This window comes from Electrona antarctica (assembly GCF_951216825.1).
Source record: "Electrona antarctica genome assembly, chromosome: 3".
Taxonomy (NCBI): Eukaryota; Metazoa; Chordata; class Actinopteri; order Myctophiformes; family Myctophidae; genus Electrona; species Electrona antarctica.
This window is the reverse complement of record NC_136808.1, coordinates 5649881-5669816: the sequence shown is the minus strand read 5'-3', so window position 1 is coordinate 5669816 and position 19936 is coordinate 5649881. Positions and strand designations below refer to the sequence as shown.

The window sequence follows — 19936 nt, the reverse complement described above, 5'->3', positions numbered from 1 at the left end:
GGGTCTGCAACCTTTTTAAATTAAGTGCCATGTTTTCTATTGTCTAGATAGTCAGTGTGCCATGTCAGCATTCATTTAATGTCACCACATCATGTCAACATTCATTTTAATGACACCACATACAAATAATTTTGATTGTCCACAAATATAATGTTTTTCCTTCTTTTTAAACATTGTTAAAATGATCATTAGACTGATCATTAAATCATTAAAGCTCTGGGTGTTTTCAAACTGTTTTGGAAACAGCAGACATGATAACAAAGATCTGCTATTATTGAAGAGATATAAAATATTAAGGTAACAGGGGGTGCATGGGGGGGGGGGGGTGGTGCATGGTCAAAAAGGTTCGGGAACTGCTGTGTTAACTCATTCTCCGCCGAGATCGCCTTATGATGCCTTCTGGCTCCAAACGCACTCGTCGCAGAGATCGCCTTTTGACGCCTTTTTTTTAATATAAATTGATTACGGTTCAAAACTGTTCTGTAAGCGCTCGTAGCACTCCGGTTCCGGTGTGATGGGAAATATAAAAAGAAAAAAAAGTGGAAAAAAAAGTGAAAATTCCTCTGGCTTATGCTGTCATTGAGTTGCAAGGATCCTTCCAGGATTAGTTCTGATGTAATGTTCTGTTCACACTGAGAACAACCAGGATTAGTTCTGATGAAATTAACCATTTTGTACTTTTTGTATTGTTGCTTTTTTTAACATGATCTGTGAACTCAGTTAAAGCTGCAATCCACAGGTTTTATGTCCAGCTCAGGATTCATAAACAGATATGGACTGATATATATATATATATATATATATATATATATATATATATGCACATTTCAGGGGTCTGCAACCTTTTTAAATTAAGTGCCATGTTTTCTATTGTCTAGATAGTCAGTGTGCCATGTCAGCATTCATTTAATGTCACCACATCATGTCAACATTCATTTTAATGACACCACATACAAATAATTTTGATTGTCCACAAATATAATGTTTTTCCTTCTTTTTAAACATTGTTAAAATGATCATTAGACTCAGAGCAATAACCTCACCTATCTCCCAGACTCTTGAATGAATGTAGAAAATGTGCAGGATGTAATTGACGTAGGTACATGTGAGGGACATTTATTTGACAGTTTATTTTAAACTCTCTCATCTATGATCGCCTTCCTTTGTGCCAACGTTGGCACGGTGCCTAAGGTTGCCGACCCCTGGTGTACTGTAAACATATTCACATACAGTACCAAACACATCTGCTAAAATAAAACTTGAATTACAATACGTTGTGGATTACAGCTTCAAGAAGCAGTTTGTATGTGATATATTTTCTTATCTCTATGATGTTACTTGTGTACTTAAATATTGTTGTGTGTTTATGCTTCAAGAAGCAGTTTGTATAGTCGTCGCTGTCGGGAGGAAACCACCTAACTCCATTTTCTGGCATAACCTAAATCAGTGCTATTGAACACCCTTTAAGACTGTGTGTTGTTTCTATTGAACACCCTTTGTTGTTGTTTCGAAAATATTGAACCAATGAAAAGTAGTAAAAAACGCTTTGGAGAAAACCTCTTAACTCCATTGGACCCTCGAATTGTCTGCTAAAGCAACTAACTCCACCACCTCTCCCCCTCTCATGGAAGTAATTGACAATATATAAAGTCACAACACCAACTTTGATGAGGCAGTATTGCTTTGTTTTCAAAATACAATTTTTTTTTAATTTTTTTTCTCCATTTCCTGAAAAATGAACATTTTGGAGTTAGATGGTTTCTTCCCGACAGCAGAGATATTATATTATATATTTTCTTATCTCTACGATGTAACTTGTGTACTTAAATATCATGATGTTTTTAAATGATTAGTAGAAGGTGAGTGGAAAAGTTTAAATCAGTGGTTCTCAAACGTTATATTTTATTTCCCCTCTGCATTAGGCCACGGAGCCTCTGAGAGTGTACAGGTCCATTTGGTTAAATGTTGCACACTCTCAGAATTAACAATCATTTAGCTGCATGCCATGGGGACCCCCCTGGAACCCTCCTAAAGACCCCTGGGGGTCCCCGGACCCCACTTTGAGAAGCACTGGGTTAAAGTCTCCTGTTGGTTTGGTAGCTTTGTGGCTGCAGTTGAAGTCGGCTCAGCTTTGGATGTCTATCTTTGTGGACGTTTGTAGTGTCGATTAATCTGATCGATAATCGATGCACGATGCGATCAATCGATCGGTCGTCTTCAGTGTTGCCAGATGCACAATAATGATCCTTTTTGTACGATGAGTTTACCCCTCGGTACAATGTACGATCAATAATTCCAAAAACGCCCCAAATGTACGACAATGTCGCCATATCTAAAAAAGAAAAAGGCATGTACATTTTCTAAATTCCCTGCAGCTGCTGATTTGGGATCCCGGTTCGGCTTTAAAACACCACTGGCGTCTTTCCAGTCCAGTTCCAATCTGACCCTAGATCAGGCATTAAAAACACCACTCGCGTCTTTCCAGTCCAGTTCCAATCTGACCCTAGATCAGTCCAGGCTTTTATTTGTGTATAAGGAAGTCGCCTGCTTCCACGCAGCATTATGTCATGATGCGTTTTAGTCTCGTATAGGACTCTCAAACAGGGTTGTTTTCTTACAATAAATACAGGAAACAAAATGTGAAATTTCATATTTACACCCATGATATATATGGCTGTGTACGATATAGTTTATATTTACACCCATGATATATATGGCTGTGTACGATATAGTTTATATTTACACCCATGATATATATGGCTGTGTACGATATAGTTTTCTTTCAAATCACGATCATTTTAAACCTCCGGTAGCATAATTGAAATCTGGCAACACTGGCCGTCTTGAGAGGGAACCTCTGTGATTGACAGCAGCTCCATCTTGTCTTATTACTGAGCTTTTGTCCCACACGTCTCATTATGTCTCATTATGTCTTATTACTGAGCTTTTGTCCCCACACGTCTCATTATGTCTTATTACTGAGCTTTTGTCCCACACGTCTCATTATGTCTTATTATTGAGCTTTTGTCCCCACACGTCTCATTATGTCTTATTATTGAGCTTTTGTCCCCACACGTCTCATTATGTCTTATTACTGAGCTTTTGTCCCCACACGTCTCATATTTGCCACTGACGATGAGAGGAGAAATTAGGTCAAATGTCCGCCAAATTATGATGTAAATTTGTGAGGTCAGAAAAGTGAAGACGCAAATTGTGATTGGCCGGCGTGATGATGATGATGATGATGATATATGTGTATGTTGATAAGAGCGTCCCTCACTTCACACGGGTGTGATTTTTCTCTACAATAAATTCTTTAGAAACATCATGCTCTGGTTTAGTACCGTCTAATCATTCTCTGCACAACTATAGTCTTCCGAAACCATGAACTATAGCATGTCGGTTTTTTCTGGGGGGGGGGCACTGGGGGGACACTGGGGGGGAACTGGGGAGGCACTGGGGAGACACTGGGGGGGGCACTGGGGAGGAACTGGGGGGTCACTGGGGGGCACTCGGGAGGCACTGGCGGGGCACTGGGGAGGCACTGAGGAGGCACTGGGGGGACACTGGGGAGACACTGGGGGGGCACTATGGAGACACTGGGGGGACACTGGGGAGACACTGGGGGGGCACTGGGGAGACACTGGGGGGGCACTGGTGAGACACTGGGGGACACTGGGGGGACACTGGGGGGGCACTGGAGAGACACTGGGGGGGACACTGGGGGGGCACTGGGGAGGCACTGGGGGGGCACTGGGGAGACACTGGGGGGGCACTGGGGAGGCACTGAGGAGGCACTGGGGGAACACTGGGGGGGCACTGGGGAGACACTGGGGGGGCACTGGGGAGGCACTGGGGGGGCACTGGGGAGACACTGGGGGGGCACTGGGGGGACACTGGGGGGGCACTGGGGAGGCACTGAGGAGGCATTGGGGGGACACTGGGGAGGCACTGGGGGGACAGACTATAGTATGCCTTCCGAAACCATGAACTATGATTTTATTTTTTGAATCCTCCAAAATCATGAAAAACGACAGACTATAGTCTGTCTTCCGAAACCATGAACTAGTCCTATAGCATGTCGTTTTTTCATGATTTGAATTTTTTTTTAATCCTCCAAAATCATGAAAAACGACAGACTATATGTGACCAGATTTGATCGAAGGACTGCCATTGGATTTTTTTCATTTTTGTTTTTATCATGTCATATGAAAGCAGGGAATCATAGCTTCAAATTGACATATTGGTTGTGCAGTTTGACCCACTAGTTTTTGAGATATGGCTTATAGAGTAATGTCTTGCAGAGATACAGCAATCTGAGAATTTGGTCTTCAAAGATGCAGTTCCACGGTCAGTGGCATTTGGGGGCGCTGTTTCCTCTTCATTGCTAAAATGAGGTACTCTACCCCCCCAGGCGGGGGCAGTATTGAGTCGAAAACAAGAGTGAAGCTATAGTTATTAATTCTGGGTCAGGGTATAGTAAGGAAATGAGCCTTTATAAAATTGTCAAATTCAAAAAAGTAGTAGGCCTATACTATAAATTACCCAATTGATTTACTTAAGTTAAAGTACTACTACCCTATTCATACTAATGCATATAAGGTTGAAGTGGTTAATGTATGTTTTATAATAATTATCAAAATCTACAAAGTAACTATAGTAACTGGAAAATGTCAATGTTTTAGCACCTATATTATGTTATTGGGGTAGATTCAAATAGTAGTCAAAGTTGAATACATAATGCAGTTACCACAGTTTTTATTAAACGTCCCTTTGTTCTCAATAGAGGGGAACAAAAACAAAGATACACAGCGTATTTGTAGCTTTGAATCTGTGTAGGTGAAGTTGAAACCAGTTCATCTTTGTAGCTCTGTAGCTTTGTGTCTTTTGCAACAGCTATACAAACGCTTACATTGACAGAATGGTAGACAGCATCTTTGCATCTGCCTGGCCTGGACTGTTAGCCGTTAGCTCCTGCCGCTAGCCGAATAGTACTAAGCCCGTTTTCAGCTAAATGCGGAAATGTCCAGGCTAAATAACTTATCGACGGGAGTCGTGTTAATATTATTTACTCGTCAATGTCATGTTCACTCCAAATAAACAAGTATTATGCACTTGATGCGGAGAGCCATCTTATAGAAGAGTTGCGATATTGAGGGGGCAGAAAACAGCCCGGTCACGTGGTTCATGTACTTGCACGAGCCCATAGACTGCAATGCATTCCGTAAACTTCCGGTTGTCCCTATTTGAGGCCTTCAAATAGGGACAAAGAAGGTTATGTAGAAGAGCCGCCATTGACTGACAGACTAACAGACAGACTGGCCCCATGAAGTAAACGGAGTTTGCGTAACTCTGATGAAGTAAAGCTTCATTCACGTTAATCATAATAGCATAATAATAATATCCGTTTCTCAAACAAATCTGAGAAATCCCAACGGCAAATATTCGGTAAAACAGTGACCCCTATTGTTCCAACAAAACAAGCAAGGATGAAGAGGCCTTAATGTTTATTAAATAAACATTTTTGTAATGTACTTAGACTAGTATTTAAGGTAGAAATACATAACGTGACTCAGGCCATTGACCTTATATATATACACACACAATATATACAATAATTACACCAGGAATAATTAATAAAAAATCAAATCACAGCAAACATTACAATCCACACAGCAAACAACACAGCAAACAATTCCTGGTATAACATCCTATTAACATCCTATTACAATCTGGCTGGTGTCTTTGACTTTGTTGGGCGTGATGGTGGGCTGGGTGGTGGCTTAGGACATGTTGTGTCTTTGGCATAGTCCTCACAATACTCTCGGATGTGTTTGTACAGATAGGCCTGCCTCTCTCTGTCCAGTCCTGCTGGTTGTAGAGTGGGAAATCCATGCTTTGGTGGCAGGACGTTGACGTCACGAAGCAGTTGGAACTTCACCTCTTCTTCATCGTTGTGTCGTTTCTTGGCAAACACTATGCCAGGCTTGTTGGCATCAAAGCTGCATGTGATGAAATATTAAATTATGTAAGTAGTGGTTGTTATAGGGTTGAAACACAAGTTTTTATATAATTGAAAAGTGTCAATAAATACATACAAATGTTTAAATATAAAATAAACCCACCGGAAATGCTGGTACTGTTTGATGTGCTCCAGTGGGCGGAAGTATGGTTGGAGGAATTTCTGCCAGTCATAGCAGTGCACCATCACACGGCCATCCTCTGTTCCAACCAGCTGTGCGATGTTGGGCTTTGAGCTGTTGTTCACCATTGCAGCGATGTCAGCCAGGTTGTGGGCGTCTGACTTATGGAAGATCTTCTTGAACTGACCGAAGTAGCAGTCAGGAGCAAATTTTGTGTGACCTACAATCAAAAAGTGGAGCCCGAGTTGATGATGCAGTTTGTGTATCGTGCGCCAGGCACAATACCACAAGACAAACTTGTTTTTATTCTGGCCACAGCAGTTGTCACAGTGAAGATCCACGTCCGTCTCTCCCAGCCCATAATTACAGAAGAAGTGGTGTACATAGCTAATGACTGAATTGCTCCCTTTGCCACATGTCATGCCTTCATCTACAAGGTAGTTGACCTGTTCTGGTATCCCTTCACAGCATATACCAAAAATTCCACACTTGCGTGGAGTTTTGAAAAATATCTCTCCTGGCTGGTGATGGCGATGTGGATACAAGATCTGTAAGAAAATAGCAAATTAGGCTGTTATTATTTTTTGTATTTGACTGACAAATCTGTTTTATCTTTTTTCTTTTAATTGAGTTTACCTGTTGAGCAAAGTCAAAGGAATAGTGCATCTTGAAGTCCCTGCTTGCAGGTGGAACAGGGCCGTTCAGCAGATGCAGATCCTGATCTGTGCAAATCTCTTTGCAGTCTCTGCGCATGCAGTTGTATAGGTCTCGCTCGCCCTTAACCAGGGACAAGTGCTCAAGCTGTACATTAAGTGTGTCACGTTTCTCTTCCTCTGCCAGACCGTTACTTCGGTAAACCTGTACAAAAGGGAAAATAAAAAAACAGCACAAGCATAGTGGATTGTTATCCACATGTAATTACTCTTCTATCTCCATCACAATTCCACTAGTACTGTAACCACAAGGACCCTAGAATTCATATTTGTGATCTTGAATCATTTTGACCATTCATAATGATTTACATACTGTACCTTGTAGTTGTTCTTTTGACACTGCCAACATAAGTCTGACATAGGCTTGGTACACTTTATGTCTGGCAGAAACGTCTTCCAGATGTATCTGAATGAGCTAAGAGACAAAACACGGGCATCTGGAAAAAAAGGACAGATTACATTACATTACATTTAAAAACCATGTACTGCTACATTCAGAGCCAATCAGGCAAAACAGTCGACCAAACGTTCATAGGAGAGCTAACCTGTAGGGGAACTAGCCTTTGCCCAAATAAACGACTAGGAAGAATATCTAAGCACACACACGCACTGAAGCACACAGCATGCAAGAAAGAGCAAGAGCGACACCGTGAAAAGAGGTGCTCGCATTCATAACACAGCAAACCTTTAACCTTGGTCGTGGGCTACAGTGAGATCCTACTCGCCGCCACCCACACGGCCAGTCGGCTGATATACCACTAGGCTCCCCTTGGTGTCCGGATAGCAGCAGTGCAGCACTCACCACAGTGGGGGAAAAGAACAACAAGCATAAAATTAGTATAAAGAAAACCCAGCTCAAAGTAACAGAACAGAAATGGCTCGAACAAAAACAATAAACTTAAACTAAACTAAACAAATCATAACAGTCATGGTGCGCACACACACACACACACTTTGTTTATTTTCACATAGCATCCACCCCTAGTGTTTACATCATAACATGCTTTCTTTTTAACCTACCAGGCTCATATTTCTTTGATGTCTCCTGGTATTTACGCCAAACTTCTGCCCTGGTGGTACTAGAGGAGAGGACTTCTCCAGAAAAGTTTTTCTGGTTTGCTTGGCACCCTGGCAAAACCACAGCATACTCTGCAGCATAACCTGATTGATTGAAGTATTTATTAACAGATTGGAAAATTACAGTACATTTCAAGCGCAACTCAATACAAAGACTGTTATTGTGGACGACACCATAAAGCATTACACTTGTTTACAATACCTCTTATGAAGGATATGACCCGCTGAATGTCATTTGGCTGCAGATAGCGCTTCTGTCGAGGTTTCTTCACAGAGCGTGGCACAAATCCATAGTCTCTGAACTGCTTGTGGATAGCAATGAGTGTTTTCTCTGCCAAGCTAGAATGAAAACATTTAACATTTAAAATGTATGTGGTCATCATGCATGTATGATGAATGTATGTAGTCTAATGTATAATGTAATGTATGTAGAATCAGAATATAATTGTAATTAATATACAATGAAATATCATATAGGCTACATGAAATTAGCTATAGCAAATCTACAAGCTTAACAATGCATAAACATGTACGTTGTCCTGCAGATTTTTATGTCATTGACGATGTATTCTGTCCATGGAGCCTTCCGTTTGGTTGGCGTTTTTTTGTTGTTACTAGTCATCTCTGTTGTTCTTATGTGAGTATCATAATGTCCCATAATCAGCATGTCTCTCATGTCTGCCGCCAACATGGATATCTGCCGACGTCTGTCATATACATCTAATGGATCCAACTTTAGCATACACGACTGTGCGGAATCGTTCTCTTTATCTGCCCGGCGCTTTGTGCATCTACACATGAAGTTTCGGATTTTATTGAGTTCATTGTCTCTAATAGGATGAAATGAAATGAAATGAAATGAAATGAAATGAAATGAAATGAAATCTATATTTACCCAGGGTATCTGGGCTAAGCTCTAAGAACTTGTTTCCAGCCAGGCCCTGCTCATAGAACACATTTCATCGTAGTGGTTGATGCCTTGTTCAAGGGCATTTCAGCGGTGGTAATTTTAACGTGTCGGACGGCTGGTTCGAACTGGGAACCTTCCGGTATCTAGACCGCGCCGCTATCCGTTCGGCCACCGCTGCCACTGATGGACAACCTCGTTGGCTAATGTCTCCTCGTGGATATTTTCCTCCACTGTGACAATGTTACAGTCTGTGTCATCATTTTCAAATACACGAACATCGTCGATATCACCTGGCAAACTGGATTCTTCGTCCGACACTCAACATTTCACAAAAACAAAGAAGAAGAAATGCGGAAGTGTTTCAACATTTCCCCTTATACCAACGAAGAAGAAACGTAACGTTTTTTATTAATTAAACTGATATAACAACATAACGTGGCAAATAATTGTTTATTTGGAATGTACTTTGGCTGGTATTTAAGGTAAATATAACGCGACTCACTTTTATAAGTAATTTACCGCGGACATGCCGCATTTACCGCAATACATTGGCTTTAGTAATGCAGTTAGCTTATAATATTAGCACATTTAAGCTAACGGCTGGAGGACTACGGATAATCCGGTCAATAAAATCATTACACTTAAACATTAATACAATTATGTCATGTTTACATGCCGAGTTAAGCTCTGACATCTATTTCAGACCTGCGCTAACATTACATGAATAATAATATAGCTTCAGATCATTTTAGACAGAAAAATTAAAATAGGTAACTGTTTTTCTTATTGCTAAAGGTAATTAACTTGTACAATGTTGAGGTGGGCCTACTTTACTATGGAATATTAAATATTTCATAATTTAGGGCTACTTATACTTCCTTTCATCACAAAGGCAAATATTGTACCTTTAACAATACAGTTTGTTACCAATTTGTTATAATTTGATGATTGCAAAACATGCATTAGTATATGCTAAGCTACCCGGCAGCACAAATTCATTGAAGTCAGTCTCACCTTTACCGGCTGAGCTGACCAGAACACCGTTTAGAACCAGTGGTTCTCAAATGTTTTAATTTCAAGGACCACAGAGTTACTGAGCTGTAAGGTTCTAACTTTCAATAAGTTAGACCCTTGCCCTTATGCGTAATGTTGCTCGGGAAGACCCCCCCAAGGGCCCCTGAGGGTCCGCGGAACTTTAAGAACCACACTGATTCTATTTCACATTTACATTGTAAGGCTATGGTGTGATGCACTTAGTATTTTCACTCGAAACAGCATCATTCTACAGTACTTGTATTGTTTGGTGTGGATGGAGGGGTGGGTATACAAATTAATGACTGAAGGAATGAATAGGCCTACATTTGTTTTAATGTCTAGCGGCCTTTCACAGCCCATCCCTTAATACGGAATTATTCAGACACAAAGATCATAGTATGTCCAGTGCCAACATGCTGACACCACCAAGGCTTTATTAAAACAGAACAAATAAAACTTTAAAACTCACAAGTTAAAAGACAGAAGTTAAGACAGTAGCATGAAAGCACGTAAGACCATCTGTAAAAGCAGGTAATCTGGCAAGATACCTACTGTACAGTATAACAAATAAATAAGGTGTATTTTATCGCACACTCTTATACACACACACACACACCAAGTCAATTTGGGAGACGTAGAGGCGTGAGGGTCAGAGGCTTGCGGTCAGATTGCGTGCACAGGTATGGATGCAGACTCTCACCAAAACTCTGGCCAAAGAATGTGTAGATGTGATAGTTTGCGTCGACATCATAAAAGGAGACCTGTCCCATGTCGTGGTCTACAAAGACCCCCACCGCCTGTGGTTTCTCCGTCACAAACAGGTTGCATGCAGAAGACACTGAGCCATATGCTCGATATTGGCCAGCATCAAGCACCATGACCCAGCATCCATTCCTAACTGATAGGCTGACTGCATTCTTTCTGTTAACGGACACTCTCGCCACTCCTACAGCCCAGCTAGTCTTCCCCTTTACCTGAACCTCATAGTAAAACTTCCCTGATGTGAACCCTTCTTTTGACAACACTGCGTGATATTTAAATCTCCTAGTATCAGGGACATTCTGAGGAGTTGCCCCAAGCATCACCGCTTTCCCATCTGGGGACACTATGAGGTTACAGTGTGCGGTGTCTGGGTCAAGGGTCACATCCACCGCACAATCCTTCAGCCTCTGCAGGTTGATTCTTCTCACGCAGGTGGCGTCAGGCAGACTGAAGTCCACCACGGTTTTCGTCCTGTCCTTGTTTAGCAGAGGGGGCAGGCTCAACAGGAACAGGACAAGGCGATGGGGATCCTCAGAGTGAGAGAGATGTTCCAACTCCTCACGTTTCTTCTCGAGCTCAGCGATGTCCGCGTTCAGTTCTTTAAAGAAACCCTCCGCTTGTTGCTCTGCCGTTTTATGCCGGTCCTCGATCACCTCAACAAGGTCTGGCCGGGAGCGGAGCAACTTGCCGCTGAAGACCCGCATCCTCTTGGTTGAGCGTTTGATGTCACTGATCTGATGTGACCGTGCATTTATCACACTCTGGAATCTTTCCATCAGCTCGGGCACTTCTGCTAGTTTGGATTCATATTCTATCTCGAGCGGTACGATACTGTGATTTTTGTGGTGCGTTTTCACGCAATCAACACAAATGCAAGTGTTGTCCGTCTTACAATAGAGGTCAGGGAGCCTGTGATGTTTCTGGCACAGCCTGTCCTCAAGACCTGCTACAGGAGCAGTTAAAATGTGGCCTCTGAGGCCTGTAACTCTCTGGTGAGGCTCCAGGTGCGTCTCACAGAAAGACGCCAGGCATACCAGACAAGACGCGACAGCCTTGCCCTTCGTCACAGAACAGCCATCGCAAAGAATCCTGGCAGTAGCCATATCTGGATAGAGAGAAGACAAACAAAAGCGTGCATTTACGATATGAATATTATGAATCTTAAAACATTTCAGTTGTAGATACATTTACCCCTAGTGTCCCTAACATTCAGTGAAAATGGCCAATCTACAAACTCGCAACACATAGCGTTACAACACTTGGGAGCTTGTCGATAGCCATTTAACAATATTTAGGAAAAACATGAGGGGTCCCTAGTATAGAGCGCAGGGAGGGACTACTGCGGCTGCCCTATAACCTCACAAACACAATGCCTAACTAACCTTCTGCTAAAGTAAAATGATAATGTGAAATGGGACATAATGAGTACTTTCAACTTTTGGTACATTGATATCACATACTAATACTTACTGTATGTACTTTTACTTGTAACAAGAGTATTTCTAATCTACATTGCAGTGTTGATAAGTTTAATTATTTCCCCCCCCATCACTAGACCAGGGTCCCACAGAGCTAATATTTCTATTGGCACCCTTTGTTGAAAATAGCAGATCTACAAGCTCGCAACACAATGTCATGTGAGCTTGTAGATCTACTAGTTTTGCAGAACATTTGTCCCAGAAGAGAAAAAACACTGGGCTTGAAGTGGTCACTCAGCACTGTAGCACACAATGAACAAGTGAAGAATTTTACATTTGATTAAATTAATAATACCTTTTCTTGTCTCGAACTGTGGTGCAAAAACTTCTAAACTAAATTCAGGGTTCAGGCAGGGTGGCTGTTGTCATGTAGAATACCTGTGGAAAGTTTTCTTACTGAGCTTTTTGAAAAGTAAACACAGCTGAAACTAATCACATTAATATTGCAGGTGTGTTTCATACAATTAGCCCTTCACTAAATCCCACCCCAAAAAGCGATTGTCCAATGCCAATCCAAATAGTTTAGCAACGGTTGCTATGCAGGTCAAGCTTTCTTCGCTGCTAACGTGCCTATTGGACAAGGATGGGTTGAGGAGGGACTTAGTGAAGGGCTAATTAACCTTCAGCTTACCTCTAGTCTATACTAATAAGTAGCTGTGAAAAGGGCCCATGAGAAGCACTCTAGGGTGAAGTTAGCCAGAATGACCACAAGATGTCAATGTTGTTCAATATTCTGGGATGTACTCTGGCTGATCTGTCATTTTGTTATAGCCTACATTCTTTTGTTCCCACTTTCAGAATGTGTTGCTGAGCGAGCCTTTTTCCAGAATTATTGTAGTTGATTGGACAACTACATATCTTGTACAAGGCTTGTTTTATGTTCAGTTGATTTTCACATGTGTCAAGCCTGACCCAGGTTTTGTTAGGCAATGTTAGGCAATGCGCGATGCGACGCATTGTGAGCTTGTAGATCTGCTATTTTCAAATTATTTTTTTATACATTTGAAAACTTGAAATGGGACATTCTGCATAATGAGTACTATATTTTGACGCTAACACTAGTACTTTCACTCAAGTACATTTGGCATTCCGGAAACTTTTACTAACCGGAGCATTTTTCACCATTCACCATATTGATACTTTTTTACTCAAGCAAAACATTCGAGTATACTTTTAATTTTTCCCCCCACCCACAATTTTCGCAGACAACTGCGACAGCTGGACTCGGCGCTGTCCTTCCACAGCCAGGAGCTGACCCTGCGCAGGGACCTTGGCGACCGGGCGGGGGAGTGCCGCGCCCTGGGCCACCTGGCCGCCGTGCACATGGCCCTGGGAGACTATGTCACCACGCTGCAGTGCTACCAGACACAGCTGGCCCTGGCCGTGGGGCTCCGGGACGCCCGGCTGGAGGCGCAGGTCAGTGGGGGCCAAAGTAACTAAGTACAGTACATTTACTTATTTTGTGCTGGGGAATTTTTCTGAATAAAGGCCCTAGGCCTCACTCACACGGTCGCAACAGATTGCTGTATGCTTGTTGTATACAAAGGGTGTGACACAGCTTGCCCCAATGCATTTCCAATGGGAGTCACATGGTTTGACACAACATATAGTCTGTCTTCCGAAACCATGAACTATAGCATGTCATTTTTTTCTGGGGGGTACTGGGGGGCACTGGGGGAGGCACTGGGGGGGCACTAGGGGGGCACTGGGGAGTAAATGGTAAATGGTAAATGGTGCATTTATATAGCGCCTTTATCCAAGGCGCTTTACATAGATTGTGCATTACATTCACCCATTCACACACACATTCATACACCGATGGCGGCGGAAACCATGCAAGGCACCAACTAGCACATCGGGAGCAATTAGGTGTTCAGTGTCTTGCTCAAGGACACTTCGACAGTAACTCTGGGGGAGCCCGGGTTCGAACTGGCAACCTTGTGGTTCCCATCCAGGCACTCTACCCTTGAGCCACCGCCGGGGGACAATGGGGAGGCGATTTCTTTTTTTTTAATCCTCCAAAATCATGAAAAACAACAGACTATAGTCTGTCTTCCGAAACCATGAACTATAGCATGTCGTTTTTTCTGGGGGGTACTGGGGGGCACTGGGGGGCCACTGGGGGACACCGGGAGGGCACTGGGGGGCACTGGGGAGGCACTGGGGGACACTGGGGGGCACTGGGGAGGCACTGGGGGGACACTGGGGGGGCACTGGGGAGGCACTGGGGGACACTGGGGAGGCAATTTCTTTTTTTTTTCAATCCTCCAAAATCATGAAAAACTACAGACTATAGTCTGTCTTCCGAAACCATGAACTATAGCATGTCGTTTTTTCTGGGGGGTACTGGGGGGGCACTGGGAGGGCACTGGGAGGGCACTGGGGGGCACTGGGGAGGCACTGGGGGGGCACTGGGGGGCACTGGGGAGGCACTGGGGGGGCACTGGGGGGACACTGGGAGGGCACTGGGGGGCACTGGGGAGGCACTGGGGGGCACTGGGGAGGCATTTTCTTTTTGAAAAACGACAGACTATAGTATGCCTTCCGAAACCATGAACTATAGCATGTCGTACTGGGGGGGGGGTACTGGGGGGGCACTGGGAGGGCACTGGCGGGCACTGGGGAGGCACTGGGGGGCACTGGGGGGACACTGGGGGAGTGAGTGAGTGAGCGAGTGGCCGAGATTTTGTGTTTTGGAATTTGGCTTTAGTCTCTTCCATGGGAGATCTGTAGCTCTCTTCTCCCTCCCTCGAGTGGTGGATTATATTATTGATATATTATTGATATAACGGATATAAAAGTTAAACAGTCATTTAACTTTGGGAGTAACCAAATGGACCCGCTCGTTCCATTTTGTACCTCGAAACACCTATACTGCCGAGCTAGAAAACGCCAAAGACGGACGGCTTGGTTCAATATATTTAACATAATGCCTGCTACTAGCAAAATTACTTAGTCTAACTTTGCAAATGGCTTGTAACGTTTGAATGAAGCTTTAAACATGATGACGATGATAATGATAATCCTTATATAGATATATAGATAGATGTATTTAATTTTTGGATGTGCTGCCTTTTTGGAATTATTTTAATTCCTATGTTTTGATGTAGACTGGATTTGTGTTCAACAGAAAACCAATGCTGATGCGCAAACCTCTTTTTCTCATTGATCTTGATTGTCTTTGAGGGGAATATTACTCAGTTTTACAGCGTATATGATTGAATTGAATTGTTGTGGTCAATGACAGTAACATTATTAACAAGTGTTAAAAGCGGTGGTTCTCAAACAATTTCAGAGATGCTATGAGTGATCTGGCTCTGCATTTCCTCAACAAAAGAAAATTGTTGGAAAAAACAAACAAAAAAACATGTTTATATTACTCCTAAACATTTTGCCAAACATCTCACACAGTCCTATCCTCCTGGTGGAGACCTGTGCCCAGAAGGGCACTTTTTCTAGTTCATACTGGATCATTAAATTGTTGAAGTACATCTCATCTACAGTGTAGAACATCATGTTTTATTGGACACCTTATTCCTACTGGATCATTAAAGTGTTGAAGTACATCTCATCTACAGTGTAGAACATCATGTTTTATTGGACACCTTATTCATACTGGATCATTCCCTGAGCTTCTCTTTATCTGTTATGACTCACATATCTTATGGTGACATAATGTGACCTCTGACCTCTATCTTCTATGACAGTGCTTCTCATTATTTGTCAAGGACACCCCAGTTGATATAAGGTTGTGGGACTTTATTTTATTTATTTTGTATTGCTGATCTACAAGTTCCAGTCATGTATTATAGCCAAAATAATCTAATGGTGCTTTGCATTTTATCACTTCAATCCTAGCATTATGTGGCTATCATTTGGCGAAAATAGCAGATCTGCCAGCTCACAACAGACCACTTTGTAAAGTGTTGTGAACTTGACTTGTAGATTGGTTATTTATTTTTGGTGAAGATTATATAGTGTAGAATGAAAACAGGAAGGGGGGGGGGGGAGGGGGCATTTGGAATCTAGTCAACTGAGTATAGGATGTATGTAAACAAAACAAAGTGCATAATTATATTCGAAAGGGGTTCTCTGCATGACAAAGAAGAGGACCTGCACACTAGTCAGGGACTTGCTCTTTTTTTTTCGAGGTTTCAGTCGTTCATCCTTCATCAGGACGGACAATACAATAAATACAGGGCGCAATAACCCCCAAACAAGGCTACAGTGACAGACCTATTGTAACAATAGGCTATTTACACTTTTTAATACTAGTAATCACACATTAGCCACACGAAGAGGAGGAGGAAGAAGAGGTGGAGGAGTTTGATATAATGATGTAATAATTAATAATCTTTATAAATGTAATGTTAAAAATGTTGAGCCAGCTTTAACAAGTTGAAATTAGCTAAGCTTCCGGTTCACAGCAGATGCCTCCATGGGGTTGGGTCCACATTTTACAATTTAAAAAAGCTAATCTATATCTTGGATTGAGAACATCATTTGTTGTGATTATGTAATAATCACAACAAATCGGTGGCTTCGGGGGAGGTGGAGCGGTCACCGTCGGGGCCTCCGGGGACGGACCCGGTGCTAACCACACCTCCGGCTACTGCACCCCCTCCGGGGGAGAGGAGGCCTTCCTCATTGAGGAAGACGAGGAGGATGAAGAGGAAGAAGATGAACTCGGGGTTGGAGCAGGAAGTCGGGGTCAGCGATAGTTTCGGTGTGTCATCTTATCAGGCAAGAGTATCTCTCACACGCACAGTCACACACACACACACACACACACACACACACACACACACACACACACACACACACACTCATTGTCATGCAGAGCTCTTATACTTTTGTCTACTTTGCGGTTCCTCTGTAACAGCTAGAGTGTGCTGTGCCTGTGCTTAAAATTCACATGTAAGCAACGGCCTCGGTCCACTGACCGGCACTTTGCCTTCAGCCAAGCTTAAAGGAGCATTTAGTAATTTGTGTGATTTGGAAACACGTGTGTTGTTGGTTAGGCAGCTCCCTTAGCATGCTGCACTGTAGGTTAAAGTTAAAGTACAAAACTTTGGCAAGGACTGACCAACAGGTTAGGTTACCACCTCTGGGTGTCAGTCTCAGTTTTGGTGCTGTGTTTGTTCTGCTAGTGGTGGTTAGTGGCTGGCAGGCTGCTCAGATGGTTATGATGAGCGCTTAGGGGAGCAGTTACAGTAGATGTTAGAAATGTCTTGCTCATGGACACTTTAACTTCTGATTACCAGCCTTCAAGCTAAGGACGCCAAAAACAGATCCACAGACGACGCCGTAGCCACCGCATACACTGTCCCATACCCAGTACCCTCTCCCACTTGTAGAAGAACTCCTATACTAATGACAGCGTGAGAATGCTGTTTATAGATTACAGCTCACAAGCCGAGTCAGTGTTCAACACCATAGCCCCTCCAGACTGGACACCAAGCTCAGAAACCTATAGGAACCAACCAACCCTAGTCTGTACAGCTGGATCCTGGACTTTTTATCCCACAATTTTGTAACCCATTTTCACCCTGTGTCAATTATCTAATCCTCCGCCAACCTAGTCCCCATATATGGGGGACATGGGGAGAGCAACTGACTTGAACTCATGCTTCCTTCATGCCTCCTGAGTGTCCAAGTTGCTCCTGACAGGGGGGAGTTTCCCTGGTTGGACGTAGCGCGTGGAAGGAACACGTTATTCCAACCAGTTTCTTTCCCCTCCATCAGGCGCCCCGGCTGGCCAGGGGGAGGCAGTTTAGAGACCAGGATTACTGCATGTTTTTTGTGAGGGTACCTACCCTAGGGGACACGGGGAGAACATGCAAACTCCACACAGAAAGGCCCTTTCGCCAACCCCGCCTCGGGTATGGGCATGACGCGGAGGAGAGAACACGCTCCCAGCGCCCACAGTGTCCCGAGCGGGAATCGAACCCAGGACCATCTAGCTGTGAGGCGACAGCACTACCGACTGTGCCACCGTGCCCCGGATCCTGGACTTTCTGTCCGAGTTGCCAGGAGGTAAAAATGGGCTGTTGAATCCTACATTTTGACCCCCCCCCCCCCCCTCTCTAGTCCCTGCACTTCAATGACTGTATGGCCAATGTTGCTCTCCAATGTTCGCTGATGACACAACAGTGATAGGCCTGATGATGATTGATATTCCCTACTTTTGATTGAACAAAATATCCAATCAACCCAATTTGAATTGCATGTTGAGGGGCCTCTATAGAGCGCACCCCCATACATAACCGTATTCCGTAGAAATTATTATAAGCTTTTAATTCTTATATGAAAAAATAGGGATATCAGAGACACTGCCTGGAAGTGAGACAAACTATGCTGCTTTTTGTTGTTCTTCTGTTACACCAAAACACCAAAATGACTACAAGCTGGTAGATGAATAATTATGTTTATTAAAACATAACCCAGGTCTCTAGTTGTGAGATTGTGTGATTATTGAACTCAATCTTTATTAAGATGAGATGTACAGTATGAATTAACATGAGGCAGTCCAATGACTAAACAATGTTACAATCAATTAGCAATCAAACCCATTCTATCAAATGAACGTAAAAAGACATGTAGAACTTAATAACAAACCAGGGAAATACTGCCACTGTGTATTCAGACTGTCCACTAGCTGTATCCAGACTGCCCACCAAGAATGTCCAGAGATCTCATAACAGCACCAAGTGAAAAGATAACACAATAGTACAAAATGTGAGCAAAGTAGAAATACAAGCCATCAAAATTGCAGACAGTTACACACACATTGTCATTTCTACAAGACAAAGCATTTGGTATTGCGTTCTATAAAGCATGTTCACTAATGTACAGTTCATATTAGTGTTGCGTTGACATACATTCTAGCTTGTGCGTTAGAGTAATGCAAATGTGTCTGTGTAGTTGCACACTTTCTTTTTCTTTTGCAATAAATACATTTTTTTCCTGGCTAGATGGCGGTATGGAATATTCAGAGGCGTTTTAAGCAAGCAGATTAACCAACCTTTATATAACCAAGAGGGTGTTTTTTAATTCTTAAACTTCATTTTGATGTCTGTCTAGTTTGCATTTCATTCCTCATCACAGAGATAGAACTTTGAATAGTCGTAGCAATCATGTATATTTGTGTTATAAAATAATGAATTTATCTTAAGCAAATAATGATTACAAAACAGAAGAGTTGAAAATATTTGTGTGTTTTTTTTTAAGTTGACAATGGTTAAAAGAACTACATCTATGGTAAAAAAAATAAAAAATAAAATCACATAAAAAGGAACCCATAACATTCTGTAATACTGAGCGGAAATCCTCCAAACACCATTAACCCTTAGAGCCGTTTTATAGATTTAAAGGATATTTTCACACTACAGGACAAAGTATACGTGTCATTAGAAGTCCCAGAGAAAAAGGTTCATGAAGTCGATGGGGTGCTTGCTGTAGGAAGAGGTATCTGAGACCAGATCCAAGGACGGTTATAATGTCAGCTATATCACAATAGATACACAATCTATGTATTTCACAATGTTCACTTGTCTTTCACAGTTCTTTAGTTATCCTAAAAACAACGATCCAGTGCGTACCAGTATTCAAGCCACTTTGTTTTAATATCTTATTATAGCTAATGCTACCCATTGGTATGATCATTTCCACAACTTCCGGGTTCATTTCAAAAGGAATTGGCGTTAGTTATTAATTTAAAGGGTTCTGACAGATGAGCTTAAACTTGTGAACAGTAGAAGAGCTACTACTATAGTTTATAACACTATTTCTTTAGTATACTGTAGCTTATAATAATAA

General features: G+C 42.5%; 2 protein-coding genes across 2 annotated transcripts; both read right to left on the bottom strand.

The window, feature by feature from the left end:
- Nucleotides 1-5601: 5601 nt before the first annotated feature.
- On the bottom strand, nucleotides 5602-8555 carry LOC306920262 (uncharacterized protein). The gene is made up of 6 exons (XM_079496961.1): nucleotides 8136-8555; nucleotides 7877-8017; nucleotides 7175-7293; nucleotides 6780-7001; nucleotides 6126-6691; nucleotides 5602-6002 (listed from the first exon to the last, which is right to left on the bottom strand). Exons 1-6 carry the CDS (start codon nucleotides 8314-8316, stop codon nucleotides 5726-5728), a joined length of 1506 nt encoding a protein of 501 aa, XP_079353087.1. The 5' UTR covers nucleotides 8317-8555; the 3' UTR covers nucleotides 5602-5725.
- A 1719-nt stretch (nucleotides 8556-10274) lies between these two features.
- On the bottom strand, nucleotides 10275-12547 carry LOC306920274 (E3 ubiquitin-protein ligase TRIM39-like). The gene is made up of 2 exons (XM_079496975.1): nucleotides 12414-12547; nucleotides 10275-11745 (listed from the first exon to the last, which is right to left on the bottom strand). The coding sequence occupies exon 2, from the start codon at nucleotides 11741-11743 to the stop codon at nucleotides 10499-10501; it is 1245 nt and encodes a 414-aa protein (XP_079353101.1). The 5' UTR covers nucleotides 11744-11745; nucleotides 12414-12547; the 3' UTR covers nucleotides 10275-10498.
- Between the last annotated feature and the right edge of the window lie 7389 nt (nucleotides 12548-19936).

Coding starts and splice junctions, on each gene's coding strand:
- LOC306920274 (XM_079496975.1), bottom strand. CDS start 11,743: ATGGCTACTGCCAGGATTCTTTGCGATGGCTGTTCTGTGACGAAGGGC.
- LOC306920262 (XM_079496961.1), bottom strand. CDS start 8,316: ATGATGACCACATACATTTTAAATGTTAAATGTTTTCATTCTAGCTTG. Junction 7,294..7,876: donor ATCAAAGAAATATGAGCCTG/GTAGGTTAAAAA, acceptor CTTTTTTTCCAG/ATGCCCGTGTTTTGTCTCTT. Junction 6,003..6,125: donor AAACAGTACCAGCATTTCCG/GTGGGTTTATTT, acceptor CATCACATGCAG/CTTTGATGCCAACAAGCCTG.